This window comes from Cyprinus carpio, chromosome A14 (genome assembly GCF_018340385.1).
Source record: "Cyprinus carpio isolate SPL01 chromosome A14, ASM1834038v1, whole genome shotgun sequence".
Lineage (NCBI taxonomy): Eukaryota > Metazoa > Chordata > Actinopteri > Cypriniformes > Cyprinidae > Cyprinus > Cyprinus carpio.
Window position 1 is genome coordinate 10,810,953 of NC_056585.1, and position 24,120 is coordinate 10,835,072.

General features: G+C 34.7%; 2 protein-coding genes across 2 annotated transcripts; both read right to left on the bottom strand.

Moving 5' to 3' along the window:
• Positions 1–378: 378 nt before the first annotated feature.
• LOC122147417 (myozenin-2-like) lies at positions 379–8,930 on the bottom strand. The gene is made up of 6 exons (XM_042769882.1): positions 8,809–8,930; positions 7,827–7,911; positions 6,511–6,668; positions 4,927–5,089; positions 3,259–3,442; positions 379–928 (listed from the first exon to the last, which is right to left on the bottom strand). The coding sequence occupies exons 2-6, from the start codon at positions 7,900–7,902 to the stop codon at positions 745–747; spliced, it is 765 nt and encodes a 254-aa protein (XP_042625816.1). The 5' UTR covers positions 7,903–7,911; positions 8,809–8,930; the 3' UTR covers positions 379–744.
• An 11,203-nt stretch (positions 8,931–20,133) lies between these two features.
• On the bottom strand, positions 20,134–23,645 carry arl3l2 (ADP ribosylation factor like GTPase 3, like 2). Its single transcript, XM_019066181.2, has 6 exons — positions 23,376–23,645; positions 22,083–22,226; positions 21,521–21,637; positions 21,379–21,429; positions 20,768–20,953; positions 20,134–20,606 (listed from the first exon to the last, which is right to left on the bottom strand). Exons 1-6 carry the CDS (start codon positions 23,391–23,393, stop codon positions 20,562–20,564), a joined length of 561 nt encoding a protein of 186 aa, XP_018921726.1. The 5' UTR covers positions 23,394–23,645; the 3' UTR covers positions 20,134–20,561.
• Positions 23,646–24,120: the final 475 nt, after the last annotated feature.

The following is a 24,120-nucleotide window of genomic DNA, read 5'->3' on the forward strand; positions in this document are numbered from 1 at the left end:
AACACACATTTTCCATATGCTTAAAGTGTCTAAATACATTTTAGGGGCCCCTGCGCACACTTTAAAACACTATCTTGAACACCATTTATTTGCATATTACATGTCTACAAATTATGAAATGCCAGACGTTATTATGAACAATTGTAAGATGTAGACTGATTTCTGATTGTATAGCTGTGTTAAATGAATAGTTCATCCAAAAGTGAAAATTTGCTGAAAGCCTACTCACCCTCAGGCCATCCAAGATGTAGATGAATTTCTTAATGGGAACATATTTGGAGAAATACAGCATTGTATCACTTGCTCACCAATGGATCTTCTGCAGTGAATGGGTGCCGTCAGAATGAAAGTTTGATTTGTTTCTCACAAACACGCAGGTTTTCACTTCACAAGATGTCGTGTGGATTACTTGTGGATTATTAAGATGTTTTTATCAGCTGTTTGGACTCATTCTGACGGCACCCATTCACTTTGCAATTGTCATTTTTGGCTGAACTATACGGTTTAGGAGAGCAACCAAAACTTCTTTCATTCAGCACTAAGCTAAAACCATCTCCTCATCCTGATCATCTTTATCCTGATGCTTAATTTTGGTTTTTGATGTAAATCTAAACTTCCAGCTGCTCTCCTCTGGGCTTTCAACTGCAGGGAACATAATGACACCGGCCTGAAAGTGCAAAGCGCAGGTCTTTACGGTGCGACAGTCTTTTCCTCTAATGTTACAGGTGTGGATCAGCGCCGAGCTCACAGGTCATTTGACTCGGGCGAGTATCCGACACCCCATCCCCGCGGGGCTCTGTTGAAGTTGCGTCGTTTGGACATGGTGGCCAAGGTCATGCTAGAAAGACTTGGAGTCTCCAGAGCTTCAAACCCAATAACAGGAATCACCCTCTGACTGCGCACAGGACCTCCAAATGGCACCGCGGCTCTAAAATAAAAACCACATGAAAAAGAGTGAAGCTAAATCTACAAGTGCTCTCTCATGAAATGGCATTCATAAACCATTCCCCTCCATAATGTGGCATATTATGTAGTATTTAATGCAGTGTTATTGTAATATTTATTATTATTTGTTATTATTATAGTTTTCATTGATATTTTGAGTTAGTTTTTATATTTTCACTTTTCACAATTCTTTTTGTCATTTTATGTGCTTTTGTCATTTTTTTGCTTTTCTTTTTTATTACTATTACTATTTATGTTTAATTTGTTTACTTCAGATTTAATTAAATTTTAGTTTTTATTTACACTAGTAATTTTAATTCTTCAACTTAAACATCATTTTTTATTGTTTTTTTATTTTACTATTTAGGTTTAATTTCAGTTTTAGTTAAATTTCAGCTTTTATTTACAATTAGTATTTTTTATTACAATTATTTTAATGCTTCAACTTCAACTTATTTTATTCAACTTAAACTTAAACTTAACTTTATTTCAATTAATATTTTATTTTTATTATTATTATTTTTTTTTTATCATTTTGGTTAACAATAATAACCTTGATTCTGTGAGAACTTGGTGTAAAGTGGGTGTTCAATACCAGTAACTTGCCTAGAATAAAACTGCATGAAGTTTCAAGAAACTGCAAGTAATTTTGTTCAGTTTCAAAACTATAAGTCACTTAATGGACCCAGTCCTGCAAACTTAAAATATTCTTGCTTCTGGATTTGACTCCACGTGATGACGCAATTTTAGTTTGTATCTCAGTAATTTGATCTTCTGTATACGCAGTGTGTCAAGGCTCTGAAGTTCGTGACAGGAGAAGTTGGCGGTGCGTTTAAATAGTTCCTCAGTCATTCGCTCCTCTGTGGATCCCGTTTCAAATGGGAAGACGCAGTGGAAACATTGCAGCTCTCTTAAGTAGACTTCATAATTTGATAGTGTGGATTAGTCTTGACGGGTCTATTTAAGGCACACCATCAGCACGCATGGAGCTAATGTGCCAAAACCTCTTGGTGACCCTCAAGGCTGTTTCTCATATCATATTTTGCCTCGGTTTTCTGGTACGGCAGAGAATAAAGACTTAATCCCTCCCAAATAAAGAAACTGTTACGGGGAATCCCAAACCTACTCGGATGGCCTAACCCTACATGGGCTGCAGTATATTGTGTCCCGTTATTGTGATGCATTGATTAACCGTTTGATGTAACTCTTTCATTTTAATTTCAGCAGTCCGAATAAAGGTTTTTAATCAGAATATTTGTTGGTCATTAACAACATTCATATGATCTTATTATATTTTAAGGTTATGTTTAGTGTTAGAGCTATTAAAAAAAAAAAAAAAAAAATCCTCTAATTTCCATTTAATTTTAGGGATAGTTAATAATCTGTTCATTGACCATCTTGTGTGTATTATGTACAGAATTAACAGGAACTGAGTGAAAAAAAAATTATCCATTGCAATCTCTTTACGTGTATTAATTTAGAAGAGGTTTAGGTGGAGCTATGCAGCTTTCAGCAATCTTTTACACCAGTTCACCTAAACACCAAGGTACCAGTTAAGCGCTTTTAAAGAAGAACTCATCATTTGCAAGTCATTTGTATTTGCCATGCTTTAAAGGTCACGGTGATCTTTTAAAGGAAAACATTGATAATCATGGGAAATATGCATGGGAAATTTGCAAATATCACAATAGTACTGTATATAAATATACGACCTTAACAAAGTATCTGAATATCACTTAAGTGAATGTCTGTGTTGGACAAACCGAAAAACAGATGTCTAAAAATCCAACAGTTAATTTTAACAATTATTTATTTCACAAAAGGAAATGATACGATAGTGTTGGAATCCATGTTATGAGCTGAACTATATATTTCACAGAATTATGTCTGAAATAGTAATTGTTACTTGCTGCTGGACTGAAATTTTGAATGTTTGCGATGTACAAACGCAACCTTATTTCAGTTTCTGTACTATTTTTGTAATATAATCAAAGACTTTAGATATAGCTACCAATGTCATCATATTAATCATGAATGGGAGAAAGAGGCTTTTAAATAAAAGAGCCAATCGCCAAATGGTAAAGTCATCGCGTCACTGCAGCTGCTGTCAGAACCGTTGAGAAATAAAAAAAAAAGGTTAATGTCAGATTTTGTTCTGATTTGAAATATGGAATTTAAAAGTAAGTGTCTACATTGTTTTTTTTTCCTGAGATTTCAGAATTTCAACATTAAAGTGGCTGCCCACATGGTGCTGTTGCAAATAAGGCCGCCGGCGCTGAGTGAACAGACTTTCCTGGAAAGGTAGTCTCTTACCTGTTAAAGCACCTGTAGTTTGCTGGCGGGAGTTTCTGTGGTTCTGCAATCTGATTGTTGAGTGAAGACAGGAGGAGCTCTTCATTTTCTCCCAGGGCTTCCTGCCACGGTGAACAATAAGACTTCGGGATCACCGTGGCGTTGAATTTCTCTCGAGGGATCTCTCTCAGCGGTCCAGAGTAGCCTAAAAGGATTGGATGGAGCTTGGTGATTCACAGTCCAATTATAGAGGGAGCTTTTCTGTCCTGAAGCGCATTCTAGCATGCTGCGGCGTTTAGCTCATAGAGTTCACTCAGGAGCAGCACGCATTCGCATTAGCGGACATTCAGACCGGTCCCTTCAGGGGCCACGGGCAGATAAGGAAATGGAAACAGGATATGGATGTTTATTAAGGGCTCCACAGACAGAGAAAGAACATTAGATGGAGTTAATTAAGCGTAACAACGAGCTAATGATAACAGATCACCAGATGAGTGAAGAAAAGTGCTGCTCTAAAAGATATCGGAGATACATACAAGCATGTTCCTCGTGTTGAGAAATACACTCGTGTTTCTATGCACTGCAAAAATCATTTTCTTAATGATCAGTTTCATTTGTTTACATGTTTAAATATCTAAAAATTATTGAAGCAAGATAAATGTACTTGAGAAACACCACTACAAGATATTAAAGATGTCCAATCATGCTTAATTTTTTTTAATATGTTTCATGTTTGTAAATTATTTTGTTAATTTTAATTATATGTATGTTAATAAATGCACATTAAAGTATGTATTTTGCCTATTTTTATTTTATTTTAATATTTTATATTAAATACAATCTTCATGTATTTTAGTAGTATATATAATACAGTATTTAAGATTTTGAGATTGCATTTTTTCATATTTTAATTTTTTTAGTTTGAGTAATTTTATGTTCTGTTGTCATTTACTTTTATTTTTTTTTAATATTTTGAGTTATTTCCATTTTAATAATGTTTGTACTTCGATTTCAGCATATTTAATTTTTTATTTTCATATTTTGTGTACATTTTACATCTAATATTCATGTTTTATTTTGGTTATTTAAGCTTTATCTGAATTACCAAAACAATTTTTAAAAGTGTTAATATTTATATAGTATATATTTAATATTTAGTTTTTTAATAGTTGTTGTTACTGTTCTCAAATGCCTTTACCTTGTTTTAAAGATTTATTAGATATTTTACAGGAAAACATAAAATAATACATTAAATACTTTAAAGTTAGAAATGCATAACTGAAACTATTATAAAGTTAAGTTTTATATATATGTGTATATATATAATATTATAAACATTAACTATATTTTTATGTTTCTTTAAAAAAGTTAGCAGCGTTTGTCCTTGCAAAACTCGCTGTCATGTTGCTAAGGTATTGTGGGTGGTTACTAGGGTGTTGCTAAGCAGTTGCTAAGGTGTTCAGAGTATTTTTTGGTTCATTGCCATGCGGTTGCTAGGATATCCTAAGTGGTTGCTAGGTGGTAGCTTATTGGTCCTAGTCCAATTTCAGAGGCTGCTTTGGATTTCAGGTTTGCATCAAATCTGTATGATGCAATGAAACTTAACGAACCACATATGTGAGAAATTACAATAAATATCATTTTTGGTCAATTAATAATTAGTAACATTGGTCAAAAGAGTGTGTGTACCTGGTGCCAGCACATTTGGGCTTCCTTTCTTGGCCACTGTGTTCTTCAGGGTGGTGACGAGGGTGTGTTTACCGGCCACTGGATACAGCAGGTTTTCTTTCCCTCCCTGCATGTCTGTCATCATGTGGTTCTGGTTCTGGATTTGATTCTGATCCACGTTGTTCTGATGGAAGACGTTTAGGACAGAGCAGTCTATCCAGTGTTTTGAATGCATGAATGCATGGCCTTTAACCTGAAGTCACATCTGTCTTTTCTAATCTGTAACATTGTAGTGGAGAGTATTTCATTGGTGAAAGTCCTTCACATAAAGGATGCCCAGCAGGAGAATGTGAGACGGTTTCATTACCTCGTCAAATGGATTCCTGCAGTAAATCCAGTCCATATTCTGGGGATTTATGTAACCCAAAACACCTCGTGACCTTGCTATCTCTCATCGCTCTACTTATATGTGCTCTGTATGAACCTGTGAGTTTCTTTTTTATTCTTTTGTTCTTAGTCATGATTAACCAAAGTATTAAACAGTGTTACTTTAGTATCATTGAAATACTATTAGGCTGATCATACATGGGGCAACTTTTTGAGCAATGTTGCTTGGGCACTTTCCCATTGAGAATGGGCACAAATTTTCTATCTTCATACTTTAGATCGGTCAATCCCTGTGTCTCACCTTTTTAAACCAACAACACCAAAAAAGCCCAAAAATTTACCATCAGCATAATAATACTAACAAAATATCAAAGATATATATATATATATATATATATATATCTTTGATATACTATTAGACTGATGATACACAGTCTTAAGTCGCTGGGGTATATTTATAGCAATAGCCAAAAATACATTGTATGGGTCAAAATTATTGATTTTTCGTTTATGCCAAAATCATTAGGACATTAAGTAAAGACCATGAAGATATTTTGTAAATGTCCTACTATAAATATATCAAAACTTCATTTTTGATAAGTAATGCTCTGCCATGAACTTCATTTGGACAAATTTAAAGGTGATTTTCTCAATACACCATATTTTTTTTTTTTTTTTTTTTTTTTTTTTGCGCCATCAGATTCCAGATATTCAAATAGTTGAATCTCGACCAAATATTGTCCATTTCTAACATGTATACCAATGGAAGGCTTATTTATTCAGCTTTCAGATGATGAAATTGACCCTTATGACTGGTTTTGTGGTCCAGGGTCACATATATGAAATAGATTTTATTTTTATGTTAGTTTAGTTTTTGTTATTTTAGTACTTTTTTAAACTATAAAATGAGAAATGTTGCTTTTATCCACTATATTTTAGCTTATATTTTAAAATACAATTTTAATATTTTATTTCAGTTAATTTTTGTTATATTATAGTTGTTAATATTTTGAAATGGAAATTAAATTTGAACTTTTAGTTTTAGTTATTTTAGTACTTTTAGCTAACCATAAAACCATGCAATTAAACTGTGGTCCATAACTCTTTATGCTCCAGACATGAATGATTCCTCAAATCATGTGTGTTGTTGAGAAGAGATGTGCTTTAAATGTGTTTTCTTTTTTTTTCTTTTGTGTGTCTTAAAACAGGGTGTCTTACATATGTGATGGTGGGAGCCTCTTCTGAGTTCTCCAGTGTGAATCTCTCCACTCTCCTCTGACGCTCCTGGAACATGATGGATCCTCTGTTGGTGTTCAGGTTCAGCTCCTCCATCATCACATCCCTAGGAACGCTGATCTTCTTCCCAAGGTTCAGACCTTCACACACACACAGTCGCTTTAGTAAGCAGTGTCATTCATCCTTGATCTTCGTCAAGTGTTTTACAGTATCTACATAATTTTTATAGTAGAATTTTTGTTTTTGGACACTTTTTACTATCGTACTGAATGATTAATGCATATTCAACATCATTCAACTTTGGTAGGGTTAGGGATTTGGTGGTGGCGTCTCATGGATAAAGATCTGGATTGATATTTTATGAGAGACATTTAAGCATTTCTAAGTTTGGCTTTACTGTCCAAATACTTTTTTAGGATCGCTCTTTTTTGACTGATCTGATCTCTTGCAGTGTAGAGGTTCTGCAGTCGTGCTTGTTGTGTTATACGGGTAACAGTGATGATTATTATTAGACTGCAGTAATGTGGAACCCTTGGAGAAGTGGACTCGCCCTAAAGTGTCATTTTCAGAAAGGGCATTCCTGCCAGGGCTCATGCTAACCGCGGCCCGTGGCTTATTCTTATAAAATTCCCTCTCCAGAGTCGGATTCAGCTGAGCTGGAGTTGCCGTGATCCCAGATCGGACATGCTGTGGCTTACGTCAACGGAAAATCACAAACAAACACACTGAGGCAAATGTTTCCTCTGAAGTGTTGGGATAGTTTCAGGAATGTTGGATGTGGAGATTTCCCTCTGTTTAAATCACTCAAGTGACTGAGAAAGAATCTGCTTTGATCTGTTCTGCTCCTGTCAATCAACTTCACCGCCTCTCATAACCAAGTCCATCCACAATCACCATATGATAGCTCTGATTATTTTTTATGATGTATTGTCATTGTGTAGGAATGTGTGTGTTTTTTGTTTCTGTAGGGCTTCAACTAAGTGTCTTTGTAGTGTGTGTGTGTGTGTGTGTGTTTATCTGGAATTCCCTACATTGTGGGGACCAAATATCCCCACAAGAATAGTAATATCAGTAAGTTATTTAATTTATATATATATATATATATATATATATATATATATATATATAATTTTTTTTTTTTTTTCTCGGTGAGGGGTAAGTTTAGGGTGAGGAATAGAAAATACAGTTTGTACAGTATAACATCATTACGTTTAACAGAATTTGTGCAGTAATCATTACGTCTATGGAATGTCCCCAGAAAACACGGAAACTGTTTTTTTTGTGTGTGTGTGTCTTACCTCCCTTTACTTCTCTGCTCGGGATCATGGTCTGCTGCTTTCTCTGTTTGGTGAGACTCTGATGTGCTGTCTGCATCCTCTTGGTCTGCACACACATCACATCACATGATTCAAATCCTGCTTATGATAAAAATCATAATAATAATAGTTGTATTATATATTTAAGCAATACTATGTAATTATAATAATAATTATTTTTATTAATACTACCAATATTAATAATTATTAATATTATTATTATTATTATTTAGATATTTTTTTTAAATTAATATCTGCTTTAGTTTTAAACTAATAATGTTTTGTAATGAAATCCTGTTTATTGTAAGTGTAACATTCGGTATATATTTGTAAAATATTATTTTTATAAAATATTTAAAAAAAATATCTAATAAGAAAATCATTGTATTAATATTAAAAAATATATAACATTTTATTTAATTAATACCAATTAAAATATAGTATTGCATAATGTATGACATACGTGTTGATTTAATTTAATAGGTAACAGTCCATATAATAATATAATAATATAAAAAATGACATGCAGGGTGTTATATGTTAAACAATGCCCATCAAAGTCAAAACTGTAGAGGGTGAATATTGACCCCTTATGAAAGTTAATTTCTGATAATACTATACTAGCTGTGAAAAGACTGAATTAATTAATGATTTATGACAAAGTCTTTTGACTGGAATTACTGTATGTTTTTTTTTTTTTTTTTTTTTGGAGCAACTTTAATTCAGATGTTCAGCTCATTTTTTTAAACTCTAAATTTTATTGGCTTAATTTATATCCTCTTTGTTATTCTGCTGTTCTAATAGAAGCTACAGGAAGCATTTTGTCATGCTAAAAGTTCAGATTTGACAGATTACATCTGATCTCAGCGTTTACACAGCTGCTGTGCAGATTAGATGACCAGACACACACACACACACACACACATACATCCCTCTTACCCAGACAAGTAAGTTTCTGGCTTACCTGAGTGTGCTGGAGAAGATGATGTTCGGTGTGTTGGCTGATCTGTGTGAGAAGACAGCAGCGTGAAGCTGGTTTCTATAGACTCATCTCAGCCCCTGCCCGATGACATCATTGCTGCTAATTTAGCCAAACGACGGGAGCTAAATGGGGCAAAGCATTTAGTCCCTGACACTCCCCTGCTGACCCCTATAATAAAAACCCGATGCCAGTTTTGCATGTGGACCAGTCAGAATGTTGTATGTCTGTGTGTATTTGTGTTTGTTGTCATTGGAGATCGTCGCTCAGTCCTGGTTAAGATCCATCTAAAAGATTCATCTGTCTTAAATGCAGCACTAAAGGCTCAGATCATTTAGTCTCAGGAGAGTTTGAAGGATCTGAGAACTATTTGAGATGGCATTGAGATTCGTGATGTTTGATTGCACACTATTTTTGGCAAATCCGAGTACAATTTGAGAGCTTAAGATAATTTTTAAATATGTCTTTTCCCCATTTGCTCTGCATTTAATCTTAATGCATGCTTTCTATGGGAAACAATTGAGATATTAAAGAGATCTCTATATGGCTGCTTTGATTTTGTACTGAAGGTAAAATAAACTTTAATTACACATTAATTAGCATGTGCATTACCATTCCTTATAATACGTTCTCAGAGATATTTCAATTAAATATTTTATTTTAAGGGGATTGGCTGTCAGAAACATTTGGGAATCCCTGCATTATATGAACAAACATTAATAAACATGAAAACAATGACATTGCACACCCAAATTCTTCCAGGTTTGAAATATTTTTGTCCAGACTTCCAGAGTCAAAAAAATTATGAATACTTTTGCCACAGTGGCATAATTGCCATTGTATGAATAATATGTAATCCATATATATATATATTTTTTTTTATTGTAATCTGATTATAAACATTTTAAAATGTATATACTCTAATAACGAATTAATTTTTGTAATCTGATTACATAATCCAGATAACATGTAATGAGTTACTAGCTAGCAGTGATCATGAATGTGTTTACTGTCACTCACTTTTGATAAATTTAAAGCGTCCTTGCTGAGTAAAAGTATTAATTTCTTAAAAAAAAAAAAAACATTTTAAATGATATTCAATGTGCATTAATCATTCAGTATCATAAGGTTTACCCTTTAGATTCTTATTTTTTGTAAAGAACAAGTGGCAAACACTTAACTACAGTATAAGCTATTTATCATGATTACTACGTTATGTAACATATTATGTCACATTTATGTCACATTATGTCACGTTATGTCACATATTATACCACGTTATGTCACATATTATATTGAATGATACAATTGTAAAATTGTGTAAGAAACTATAGTCCAGGTCAAAGGAAAGAGCAGCAAGTGTGCATGAGAGGTCTGCATCTGTCAGTACTCAAGGTCACCAGCTGCTGACATCACAACAATAGATCTGAAGAGTTTGAGTAAGTGTGTCTCTTTTTTAAATGATTCCAGCTCCTCCTGCATGATTCTTACGACTGGGACTGTGTCTGTAGGAGCAGCAAACCTCTGAGACGGGCAGACAGACGGTCAGTTCACTTCACATACTATATATTCAGATTTCATGTAGGTCAGGTTTCATCGTCATAAAAGAACAGACAAACATGCCAACTGTGATTGATTTATGTATTTTAGAAGGACAGTTATCTCTTAATGTTGCCTTTTTTTGTGTTATTCTTTATTCTTATTCTTTATTGTTTCACAGTTGCATAATATCAGGAGTGAGATTTGGAGATTCCAGACATTCAGATTTGTGTGGATTTGAAGACGTCTCCGGTGTGTCGGTGCGGTCAGGATGTACGGGCTGCTGTGTGAAAGTCTTCATGACTTCATTAAGTAGTCGTACGGTGATGACGTGTGGAAACGTGTCAGAGAGAGAGCCGACGTCAGACTGAAAGACAAATGCATTTTTTAAACATCCAAACTCACATACAAGAAACAGGCATTTCATTTATAAAAAGTGTTCATTTATAACTAATTCCTTAAATTAAATCTAAAATTATCAAGTAGAATGGGATCACTGTTGCACAAATAAACAAATAGTTATTGTTTCAGATAATAAATGCCTTCACTTGAGGGATCACCCATAATTATATTTTCCTAGGTCAAATGCCATATATTTTTTTTTTTTTTACAAATATTTTGTACACACAGTTGAAGTTTAAAACATATCAGTATATTATAAAATATTATTGGGTTAATGGGTGAAACTGTCTATTAAAATTGTCACATTGCTTTTCTCTCTCTCTCTCTCTATGATGTTCTGTGTTGTCGACGCTGTCTATCCTATATATATATGTATATATATATATATATATATATATATATGTATATATATATATATATATGTATATATATATATATATATGTATCATATATATGTATGTATATATATATATATATCAATGTATGTATATGTATATATGGTATATATTATATATATATATATATATATGTATAGATGTATATATATATATATATATATATATATATATGTATGTATATATATATATATATTATTGTATCTGTATGTATATATCTATTATTATATATATTATATATATATATATAGACTAGGAGAAACTGAATAAAATGTAACAATCCACAGGAAAAGTGATTCACACATGATTCAATTACCTGAATTTCTAATAATAATTCCTAATAAAGTCACAGTAGTCCAGTGTTCAGCTGATGTTCTGTGTTGTTGATGTGTCTCTGTGTGTTTGGCCAGGAGCAAACGTAAAGGTTGCCTGCACTACGCCATGGGTCAGCTCAGACAGATGGGAAAACAGTTCTACGACACTGACATGCATGTTGAGCAGCTGGTGGGAGATTATTCACACGTCACCATGAGGTGAGACGCATGACAACATGTTTATGAAACAGATCCATTTACCCCATGCAGATTCCATCTGTTGTGCTTGTGTTATTAAACAAACATAATTCTATTAAACAAAAATAATACAAATAGTAATCAGAACAACTGAATATTAAACAACACAGGAAGTATAAAAGCCATATACAGGAAATAAACAATAATTAATGAAACAATAATGTTTTCATTTCAGATTAAACTTTGATAACTCTGTGTACCGATATATCCAGAAAGAAGATGAAGAGGAATCGTGTTCAGACAGGTGACTTTCTCATCTCGTCTCGTCCCGTCCCGATCCCCGGTTCCCCCCCGTCCCATACAGTGATGTATATAATGTGTATCTTTCCTGATCCTCTTATGTAGGACATGGTTGTGCATATCGTGGGCTCTGGATTGGCACACCGTCTTTCGCTGATCTGGATTCCAATGATGCTTTTCTGCTTGTTCGTCGTCTTGTGGAGTTCACATGGAATATGGCAAGTCATTTTTTATATAAATATATTAAAATATTGCATGAATTAATAAAATATGAAAATATTAATATAAATTTGTAAAATGATCTTTTTGGTCTATATGATGTGATTTAATTTTTCCTTTCTTTGGAGTGTTACAAGCTCTTGGTGCCTCAGCACAAGAAGATCTGTAAAGTTGCAAAAGACTGAGTCTCAAATCCAAAGAAATATTCTTTATAAATTATAGAGTCCCGCAGTCACGACCTCCTTAAACACGCGCTTGTTCTAACACGAGGGGCCCCCCCCACCCCCCCCACATCTCTACGTCACTGTGTGGGAAGATTTGCAAATAATTCCTCCCAGATGTTCACGCAAAGAAAGAATGGCTGTTACTTTTATTCTCGTGTTGCTCCGCTGCTGCTGTGTTGTGAAGACGTTGTGTGTTTTGTTGTGAAAGCTAAACTACTTTGTTTGGCCTTCCAAAAGAGGACACAACTAGAAATCAGTGGTTAAAGGGATACTCCATCCCAAAATGAAAATTTTGTCATTATTCACTTACCCCCATGTCAGTTAAGCTTTGCTTATATACATCATTTGATAAATCATTTAATAAATCAATCAGTAGTGATGCCAATCTCTAAAGCATTAATAAACGAGTGTTGCATTACATTTACATCTTTATATTGAAGAAAATCAGTCAATGAATCAGTGGATTCTGTGACAGATCATCTCTCATCCCAACAAATAGTTTGAGATCATTTCTAAGGAGCCGGTGAAACGAGAGAGGAACCTTCACAACAGAGTGCAGAGTAAGGAAGGTCCTACTGACTCTGTGCATTCACTGAAGATCTCAGATCTACAGCTGGATCTAATGTGTTTTCTTGAGATGATTGTTTTTTTCTGTGTCTCTCTAGACTCTGATTATGAGAATGCCAATCTCTCAGCAGACGTGGATGTGGAGCTGATGGCCTTTCAGTCAATTATAGGGGTTGATTATAAAGGTCAGTCAGTTCTCACTTCTCTGTTTGGGCAGTGATTTAACCCTCATATGTCCCTCATTTCCTGTTTACAAATCTGTTTTTTGAAATTGAAAGAGTAATTGTAAAAAAATTTTAATCATACAAATAATATATCTTTTTTTTTGTTTACTTCTCATCTATACATAAAAGCTGTGTTTTGGGAGATATGAAGTACTTTTGTACCTATTTACTGTACCACAAAATTCCTCAACTACACCATTAGCTTGCATGTGAAATATCACATTTTTATGAAAAAATCCCTTGAATGATGATCTAAATTGGATTTAAGTTGTGATCTAGGTGTTAGGTGTAGAACTTCATGCCATTGCTGGTTAGAGTTTCAACTTGTAGACAAAGACCAGTTTTTGAAAGAATACAAAAAAACAATGGACCAGTATATATCCAGCAGAGGCCCATAGAGATCCATTCATTTTTCTGGAAGTGGCCAACTGCTCCTCCCACAACTTTTCTGATATGTATTTTGTAATTATATATTGAAACGTATTATCAAAAATATTGATAAAAACCTCTATATTTCTCAAAGGTTCAGAATTTGTTTTTGTTGTTACTGAATTATTTCGTATAACTTTTATCACACCTGATAACAAAAATGACACAAAAACAGTAGAACGACAGTAGAATGAATTTATGTTATGTTATGCTAACATGTCTGTGTCCTTTTTGAATGGTGTCAGATGGAAACAGAGCTAATGCAATGGAGAGCTGGGGTGATGGTAGCCGCTGCCTGAAACTGAAGGGTCAGATGAGATACATGCATCTTCCTGGGTACTCCAGTGTAAGACACAAACACACACATTTATACAGTGTGGGTGTAATTTCTGTTCATTCAAGAATTTTTGTGTATGTAAAATAATGACAGTGCTTAAAATCAGGTGCTGTTTGTATGTATGTGTGTCTGTGGTGTCTTTGCAGCATGGTGAGTTTAAGTGCCATGTTTAAGACAGGTCTGTACATCATTGACCTGAGCATGGATGACTCGAGCAGAGATCTGGTGCTTGCAGGAACTCATAAAGAGCTCAAGAGAGCCCACATACAGAGCACACATACCACACCACAGTACCGCCCCTCATCTAATCAACAAAAAAAAAAAAAATCAATATCATTATCACAATCTCATCCATCCCCATACCATCACTCTTGCACTGTGGGTGTCTGAGAAAGAATTTGGACTAGTAAGTAAAACAAAGATACCACAGTATCTCATTGGGAATCATAAAAAAATGTGTCTTTACAGTTTTTATTAATTTTTATTTCTTTAAACTACAACATCTCAATTTAAACAAACATATATACTACAGAATCTCAATCAGAAATCATCTATATCTGATCTGTTTCAGGTGTTTCCTGATGTGACCATCCTGTTCAGCGATGTGGTGGGCTTAAAAAATGTTCCTCACACCATGCAGGTGGTCTTTCCATGCTCCCACCATGGTGGCAGCAATCAAGAAAAGAAGAATTATCACATTAACAATATATATGAATTGGTCTCTTGATATCCTCAAATGCATTGTTCAAATCATCACCTCAAATGTTCTATTGATCATCTCAAACCCCCTAATAAAAAAAACAACAATACTGCCTGTGGATGCGTCTTCACTTATCAATTCACGCTTACATGAGGGTTAAATGTTTATATTTTGATTCAGATTGGGGTTTTTGAGGTTATAGAGGCCTATGCTAGTAATGTCATGGTGATCCACTATATATTGATGCTGTTTTGCTGAATTAAGTTAAATGAAATCATGGTTTGATTCATGTACCGTTTGTCAGCTACACTGATACTTAGCTCTGTACAAAAACAAAGAAAGCTGCCTAGTATTTAGACAGCATTATAAGGCATCATATGCACAGTCCAAAACAAAGACTGTTCTATAAGGTAAGCTTAAGACACTTTTTAATCTGAGATGGTGGATGATGAAATTCAGTACAGTATTTTATTCAAGAATTGAAAAAAAAAAATGTTGCATTAGTTTTCACATTATTTATATAATTTTTTTTTGTAAAATAATAGGCACTACCATTCACTAGTTTTGGAATCAGTAAGATTTTTTTTTTTTTTTTTTATGATCACCAAGGATGCAGTTATTTGATTGAGAACATACTAAAACAATAATATTGTGAAATATTATTACAGTTTAAAATAACTGTTTTCTATTGTAATATATTATAAAATGTAATTTATTCCTGTGATCAAAGCTGAATTTTCAGCATCAGCATCATATTCAGTCTTCAGTGTCACATGATCCTTCAGAAATCATGCTAATATGCTGATTTGTCATTATCAATGCCAGCATTTAGCATTCTGTGATGAATAGAAAATGCAAAAGAAAAGCATTTATTTGAAATAGAAAACCTTTTGTAGCAATATTAATGTCTTTACTGTCACTTTTGATCAATTTAGTATGAACTTGCTAAATACAAGTCTTGTTTTCTTTCAAAACATTCATTAGGTGTTGGAAAATGTCTGCTTGACAAGGTCTTTGTACTGATATTTTATTATGGCTGACATTTTGACCACTGTCATGCTGCTCTTAGGAATTCTGCCACGGCTTCTGCAACAGGAAGGTAGATGGAATGTGAAACTTCATACATAATTTGTTCAATTACTTGAAGCAGGAATGATGGTGTTACTGCAGTTTTAATCAAAAGCACCATAATATCAATCACACATTCATGTAGTTTAATTTGTTTCTAATAGGACTGAACTCCTGAACGCCTGCTGTCTGATTGACATTTGACTCTATTGACTGCCTGATCTGTTATTTATAGGAAATGCACATACAGCTGAGCAGCGCTACTTATGAGCACCTGAAAGGAAGTCACTTTATCTTCGAGAGACACGGTACCATCACCATCAAGGTCAGTCGCTAAGTAACTGGACTGGAGAATCGATACACTGCTTGTTTACCCAGACGTTCTCAAACTGGACCCCCTGAGGTCCAGTGAACTAATCTGATATCTGACAACCTTTATAACTCGTTATTTATGGAGGAAACAATGAGCAATAGCGATGCTGCTTTAGCAAACTAATAAATTCAAAACTCTTTAGTGAATTGGATTGAATCATTTTATGGTCAGTTTGACGTAATAGGGGGGTTATTGGTTTAATTTGAAAGATATGACTGCTCTGCTAACTACAGTTACTTTACTGATGTAATATGTTTTTCTCTGACAGGGGAATGTGGAGATTGAGACATACTGGCTGAAAGGAAAGTGAGATAATGATGGAAACGCTCAGGCCGCCTGCCCGCAGTTTGAAGCCCAGACCATCAGTAAAGCTGCCATCTCTGCCCCCGAACCGCCCATCGATGAGGAAGTTCTGGTAAATGCATGATATATTATGAGAAAGGGGAAAAAGTAGACTTAAAAGGACCATAGCAGTTCTCTTAGATAGACTCTGAAGCACTGATCTAACTTAAAGTCAACAGGACTTTAAAATTGAACCTAGTTACAGTGTTTAATTCATGTTCCTTGTCTTACTGTAAATCATTATAAGCCCAACCTCCCCCCAAATGCATGTGTGTATATATGTATATAAAAGAAAATAATCCACCCATGAAAAACTTAATTTAATGGTGTTAATTTACACCATCCAGTTCCTTGGTTCCATCCAATTCCATGTTAAAATCTAGACCCAACCTATAATTTAATCCTTTTTTTTTAAAGGATTTACAACTGTTTCAGCCTTTTACGGTTTTATAGTCCATCATCAGAATCATACGGCTATTGATCCGAATATGAATAGATAAGATGTATTATTTTCAATGTGTGTTTCTCTCTGTCTGTGTGTTGTTTGCTTTCTGTACTGCATAACTTGTTCCTCAGAGTGATGTAAAAATAAAGCAGGAGTGACATCGTGACTCATTTAATCACCGTTGTTTGGTATATTTCAGTAGATCACAAGCAGGCTCAATAATTTCACACATCACTTATGCTGCATTATATTATTTATGATGAAAATAATCATCCCGGTTTGTGTTATGAGACCCAGCAGAATAGAGGTGGCATAGAAAATGGTAAAGCTATATTCTGTTTTTCAACCTGTCAGATGATGTTAAAAGTTTTTCTGAAAGAAATCTCTTATGCTCACCAAAGCTGCATTTATAAAACAAAACAAACTAAAACTTTAAATAAGGCATGTTTTATTAATTTAAAAGAAATGTTTTCTATCTGAATATATTTTAAAATGTAATTTGAACCTGTGATGTAAAGCTGAATTTTCAGCATTGTCACTCCAGTTTTCAGTGTCACAAGATCCTTCAGAAATCATTGTAATATGATGACATTACTGATTATTATCTGTGTTGAAAATAGTTGTGCTGATTAATATTTTGTAGAAACTGTGATATGTTTTATTACAGTTGAAATGAACAGCATTTATTTAAAATATAAATCTTTTGTAACATAAATGTTTTGACTGTCACTTTTGTTCAATTTAATGTCTGCTTTCTGAATAAAAATTGTAATTTCTTTCACACACACACACACACACACACACACACACACACACACACACACACACACACACACACACACACACACACAGAATATATGTATATATATATCTGACCAACTTTAGAACAGCATAGTGTTTTCTTTTCTTATATATATATATATATATATATATATATATATAATATATATATTAAATATGATGACTAAATTAGTTATCAATTGATTTAATCTGCAGCTCATATTCCTCAAAAAACAACTATAACAACTAGTGATTTAGTTTCTTTCAGATGTCCTCTCCAGCAGGATCTGGAGTCTTTCTCAGATGGTGTTTCCCAGCGAGGGGCTGGAGGAACTGCACCTGAAGGTGGTGTCCTCTCTGTCCAGGCTGCAGCCGGAGTTTTGCCGCCCGTCTTTGGGTGACGTCTGTAGCGTGCAGTGGAGGCAGAAGGCGTAGAAGAACGCCACTAAGAGCAGGAAGCAGACGATGCAGAAGATGATGACTATGAGGATAGTGTGAACGTTTGTGTACGTGTCTTCAGATGGGAACCCAGGGCTGAATGTCGGGGTCACTGCAGACGTCACATTCCCACCGCTGTAGACAGACGCCTCAGAGCTGAAGTGTGCCACACTCATGATGGCGAGGGGAATTATGGGTAAGTTAATATCAGTAACCTGGTGTAGAGGTTAAGACGGATATTTAACATTTTTAAACAAGTCTCTTCTGCTCACCAAAGCTGCATTTATTTGATAAAAATACAGTAAAAACAGCAATATTGTGAATATAATTACAATGTAAACAGAAAACTGATTCAGAAAACTTTCTAATATGCTGATTTGATGCTCAGTGAATATTTCTTATTATTATAAATGTTGAAAACAGTTATCACAGTTATGAATTTTTGTTTTTTTTTCAGTATTTCTTGATGAACAGGAAGTCTGAAAATGATTTTAAAAAAAAATAATAATTCTACATATAGTATGTTCTTTTAATATAATCAGTAGCACGGCCAGCACGGCAGGTCTATACAATACTTCACAGCACATGACATTTAGTCAATTGGTTGGAAAATGTAAATTTTGATTCCAGGTTGGACTACCGGCACCCAAATTAACGACTCAGTCAAAAATCAGCATCATGTATAGTATTTCTAAGAAATTATGCATAATCTTGTTTCCTGGTCTCCAGAAGCTCTCTCATAACTGAAAGTTTGACAGAAGGCAGAATTAAATAGACTCACCCAGTCGAATGAGACTGCTGTCAGAAAAGTGAAGATCAGTCCACTTGTGTTTGCATTACAGAAGCTGCTCACTGAACGTTCCATGCAACAGGACGAAATAAACAAAGAAATTAAGAAAGGATGGAGAGAGAGGAGGGAGGAGAGGCAGTCGATGTTGCCATAGAGATGCTCACTGAGTGGATGAGAGCTTGAACGTGACATCAGCGACATGCCAGCTCAACACAGATGAGGAGACAGATAGATTATAAATTAACATAATGAGTCTGTTATTGTTATTAGAGCTCATAAAGCATGTCCATTCAATTATGTTGAGATGAGATGCAGGAGTGTATGTTTATGGGTTTATGGGATAGACAAAAGGAAGGATGGATGGATAGATGATAGACAGACGAACAGACAGACAGACAGACAGACAGATAGATAGATGTTTTATAAATCTATCCGAGAACAAACCGTTTTCTGCACCAATGACTGTGATTCTAATGTTTATTTTCTTCATCATCTGTGTTTTGGTGTCGTCTGAAGTCTGTGCTCACTGAAAAGGCAGATGGGTTGAATACGGCACATTTGTCAGTGTCTGTCAACAGCTTTGTTGTCATGCAAAGTGCATAATTGTTGCATTTTGTCTGCTGATTGAAAGACACCTGCTGATTTCTGTGTTCATTACAAATTTATCTGCTGCCATCTGCTGGATGGAAAGAAAGAAACCTGTAACATATTGAGATCTTCTTAGTGAACCGGTCGAACCAGTTCACCAAATCCAACTGAATCGTCTGGGGGCCACGGGGGCCCTATAGAGCCACTTATATCGCTTATAAGGTAGGGCCGGCACTGGCACTAATCCACAAATAACTTAAGTTATTCTGTCTATAAACGTGCCTTACACTCCCTCTGACTCGAAATAAACCAATATCCCGAGTTATTCAGTTTCTCCTAACAGTACATTGACAGAACTGCTAAAAGAGAACCGATGATGGGATGTGCACGAGCAGAGCAGCTGGATTGAATCGCATGCTGCTGGCCTGGGAGAAGTCAAGGTATGTTAAGGGGCGTAACATTTAGGTCACACGCTTGAGGCATTCGGCCAATCACAACGCATCCAATCAGACCACACCTCGCTTTTCAGGCTGATGAGCTTTGTAAAAATCGACACGTTTCAGAAGTCAGGGCATAAAGGAGAAACTATAAATGTACATTATATGGAATTTTTTTTTTTTTACTGTAAACCGCATAAACACATTGCATTACACCAAATACACAAGATAATGTTCTTTTTAGCAGCATCATATGACCCCTTTAACTAAAAAATGTTGTCACTGACAATTTTTTATCCATAATAACAAAACTATTTAAACTATAGATAACTATATCCATAGAATATGATGAGTCAAATATGTGATAAATAAACACTTTATTATTTTTTTTCTGTTTTGAAGACAAAATAAATGTAATAAGTTACTTTGATACTTAAACTAATGACACTAAAGGCGAATGTTTAAAAATGAAATCAATTACTCTTTATCAAACAAACATAGAAACAGTGGATTTAAAGGAAAATGCTAACACCTTTGGAGCACTTTGAGCTTATTGTACTGATTACATGTAAATCATGTGGTTATCGCACAGGTGATGTTATTTGCATATACAGCTTGTGCAGAATGGTTCATTTCTTCTTGACGAGGTTGTTACAAATCCAATTCATACCATCCTGAAAATACAAAGAGAAGATGAAGATTTAGATGGTGGCTGCACCAGGTAATCAGTTCTTACCCCTCAAGACTGCTATAATGTAATAAGATACAGTACTAGTCGTTTTCTAGTAGTTAGTTGATTATATCTGACCCGTTAGTTCCCCCTGCTCTCCCTCACCTGTACACCCTCTCCTGTGACCGCCGAACAGGCCTGGATCTGCCAGACTCGGTCTCTGTACGTGTGCAGGTTTAAACCCTCGGCGATCTCACTGGCCGGAGACGCAGTACCCAGATCCTGCTTATTCGCAAAGATGAGGATGGGAACACCTGCAAGGTTTTCCTCATCTATCAGCTCTGACAGCTCCTACAGACACACATGTAACACGGTCATTCAGATGTAGGTCACAATATAACCAGTGGCCTCCAAAAGTCTGTAGTCAAATGCTGCCATTCTGTCTTCTAATTTGAATATATTTACCTTCCTGAGGGAAATGTAACAGTAGGCGAGGAGTATCTGTTTTGTTTACATATTTTCGTGACTGAAACATTGACTTGGCAATTACATAGATAGATAGACAGATAGATTCAACTTTTCATTAAAATGTACAAGATCCTAAAATTGTATGTTTATTTGCAGGTTTAAACAGATTTTGGTTCAAGTATCAGACTTTTGGAACCCACTATGTTGTACCCTGTTTTAAAAGAGTAATTTAACACAGTTCACTGCTAACATAGAAGTAATAAACAAAACAAAAAGGAATTGTATTTGCATATGATTTCCTGCCTTACCAATCCTGTTTCCTCAAACCGCTTCTTGTCAGTGCTGTCTATGACATAAACCTACAGATGAACCAACAAACTGGTTAGTTAGCAAATATTGGTATTTGTTTCGTGTTATTGTGTATTCTTTCTGAATGTAGTCACTTCTCACCAATAAATCTGTGTTTTCTAGGTATTTTTTCCAAAAAGGACGGATCTTTCTCTGTCCGCCGATGTCCCACACGTTCAGTTTCATCCCATGAGAGGCCACACTTTTAATGTTAAAGCCCTGAAAACATCTTACTGGTCAACATCAACCAAAATAACTTGTATAATTTGCAAATTAAAAAATATGTTTTGGTGACGCTTATATAATAATCATATACTAAATAAAATATTACTTTAGTATGAATTAATTAATGATAACACTAAGAAAAAAAGGTTATTTTAAGAACTTAAATGTTCTTTGGGGAAACAAAAATGGTTCTTCTATAGCATTGCTGCAAAAAAAAAAAAAACTTTTTGAACCTTTATTTTTAAGAAGTGTTCCGAATCATTCACTTATGAGGTTCTGTTTCAAACTTCATGTCAGTCAGATGGTTTCTTCTTGTCTAAGTGAGTAGTTCTTGGTAAGGATATGCTGCAAACTCGACTAGAAGATCTCCACAAGCTTAAACCTGCTGGTTCATGTAGAGCTTTTCAGCAGGGCTGGTTTTGCATGTATTTAGACTCACCTGTGTTGGTGTGATGGTGCTCACATCCTCCGAGGCGAGACACTTGAGCAATGTGGTTTTACCAGCATTGTCCAGACCCAACAGAACTATCCTGAGCTCCAGCTCTGTGGATCCCCTCAGCTTCTGCATCACAGAGAGCAAACCCTAAAAAGCACAAACACTTACATTATTCAAGCATACTGAGTTTATATAGCGAAAATGTTTACTTTTCGCCAACAAGAACATTTTTTGATGAATTATTTATTAAGTATATTTTAGGGTTATTACTCAAATGTTGACATTTAACTGAAATAAAATATATATAAAATAAACTTGTTTAAAACATGTTGTTTTATTTCATCTAGTTACGGAGGCAAATTTTCTCATTTTCATTTAATGATGTACTAAAAGTAAATAAAACTAAAACTGAAGTAAAATTAATAAATGCTATGTAGACACATTTCCCTAAATGAACAGATCGGTAATGAATAAAATGACAAGAACACAACTAATTTACTAAAACATGAATTCAAATTAGAATGAAAAAAAAAATGTTTTAATAAAAACTATACAAGTGTCTCAATTATACTAAAACACGACTGGTTTAATTTAAGTCCCTAACCCTTATGAGTAATAATGATTCTTGCCTAATAATTTTTTTTTTAAATAAAATGAAATATTACCTTATAAAAATGCAATAATAGTAATAATGTTCTACTTCTAAGCAGTAAGGAAACTAGCATGCAGGGGTATTTTTTCAAGCACTGATTAAGCCTCATTCTGGGGTAAACAGATTAAGCTAATGGTGATTTGCCTTTGCACATTTACTCTAGGACATGAATTATGCATTTAAGAAAACTGCAGTTTAAAGTAGCAGTCAAATTGTTGACTATTGCATTGTTATCAGACAAAGCTTCTCAGGGTAAAACTAGTCTGCCAGGCCCCATTCATGTGGTTAAGGCTTACAGTAATGAGATTTATCTGGGTCACATGACCCATCTCTGATTGCTTTGGCCCCTTGCTTTATATAAGACAATGCTAATCATCCAAGAACATAGACTAGAAGAACTCAAACCTAAAGCGTACAGAATTTATCCAGATTACTGATGATGCTACGTTTATGTTTATTTGGCAGACATTGAATCCAAATGAATTTACATTTGCATATCCATTAAGTTAATGCATTCTTCTTCCAAAACTATCACTGTGTCCTTTTGTAATCTGGTGTAAATTATAGCAGAGATTACTCGTTTACTCTGGGATTTCTGATCACAATTTGCTGTGGTGATACTACAGAGAAAGTGACAAACGTACCTTTGGAGCTTCACCCATCTTGACTTCTGTCCCGTCCCGGTTGTCTTACATTCTTCCGTTTCAACACAGATTTATGAATGTATATTTAGATCAAGATTACCACTATGCTGACAATCCCTCTCTCATATTCAGCTGTTGTGAGTGTGATAGAGAGCTAAAATTGTTAGCTTATTTGGTGTTGGATTCTGTCAGTGAGCGTAGAAGACTTGCAGAAAGGAGGATTAGGAAAGACAGAATTAGTTTCTCTCTCCTCACCACCCCCACTGAGACTTTACCAGAATTATCTCTAGCTGTAGGTGCTGAGGGGAATCACACTGACTTACTAACCCTGCTAACTAGTACTGTTACTACTACAGTAGGTTAAAGATATAGTACAGACAAAAATGAAAATTTGCTCAATATTGACACCAGAAGGTCATCCAATATGTAGAGAGTTTTGCGAAATGATGAGAAATGTAGCATTACATCAGTTGCTCTCCAGTTGATCCTCTGCAGTGAATGGGTGCCTTCAGAATGAGAGTCCAAACAGCTGATAAAAACATCACAATAATCCACAGTAATCCACATGACTCCAGAGATCGTTTGATCTTGGGAGAGTTTGATGAAAATAATTGAGTTGATGTTGAGATTTTTAACTTTTTAATGCAGATTTTAGTATCTTGGAAAATCTGAGCATAGTTTGCAATTATTGTTAAGATGTGAGATTATTGGAGTCTTTATTTTAGGAGAATAACCAGCAAAAGCA

What these genes read in the sequence shown, in the direction of transcription:
- LOC122147417 (XM_042769882.1), bottom strand. Translation starts at nt 7,902, where the DNA reads ATGCAGACAGCACATCAGAGTCTCACCAAACAGAGAAAGCAGCAGACC. An exon ending in GAGCAGAGAAGTAAAGGGAG is followed by an intron (nt 6,669 to 7,826) that starts GTAAGACACACA and finishes GTGTGTGTGAAG; the next exon opens with GTCTGAACCTTGGGAAGAAG. An exon ending in AACTACAGGTGCTTTAACAG is followed by an intron (nt 929 to 3,258) that starts GTAAGAGACTAC and finishes TTTTTATTTTAG; the next exon opens with AGCCGCGGTGCCATTTGGAG.
- arl3l2 (XM_019066181.2), bottom strand. An exon ending in TAGAAAACACAGATTTATTG is followed by an intron (nt 21,430 to 21,520) that starts GTGAGAAGTGAC and finishes GTTCATCTGTAG; the next exon opens with GTTTATGTCATAGACAGCAC. An exon ending in GGTTTGAGGAAACAGGATTG is followed by an intron (nt 20,954 to 21,378) that starts GTAAGGCAGGAA and finishes GTGTGTCTGTAG; the next exon opens with GAGCTGTCAGAGCTGATAGA.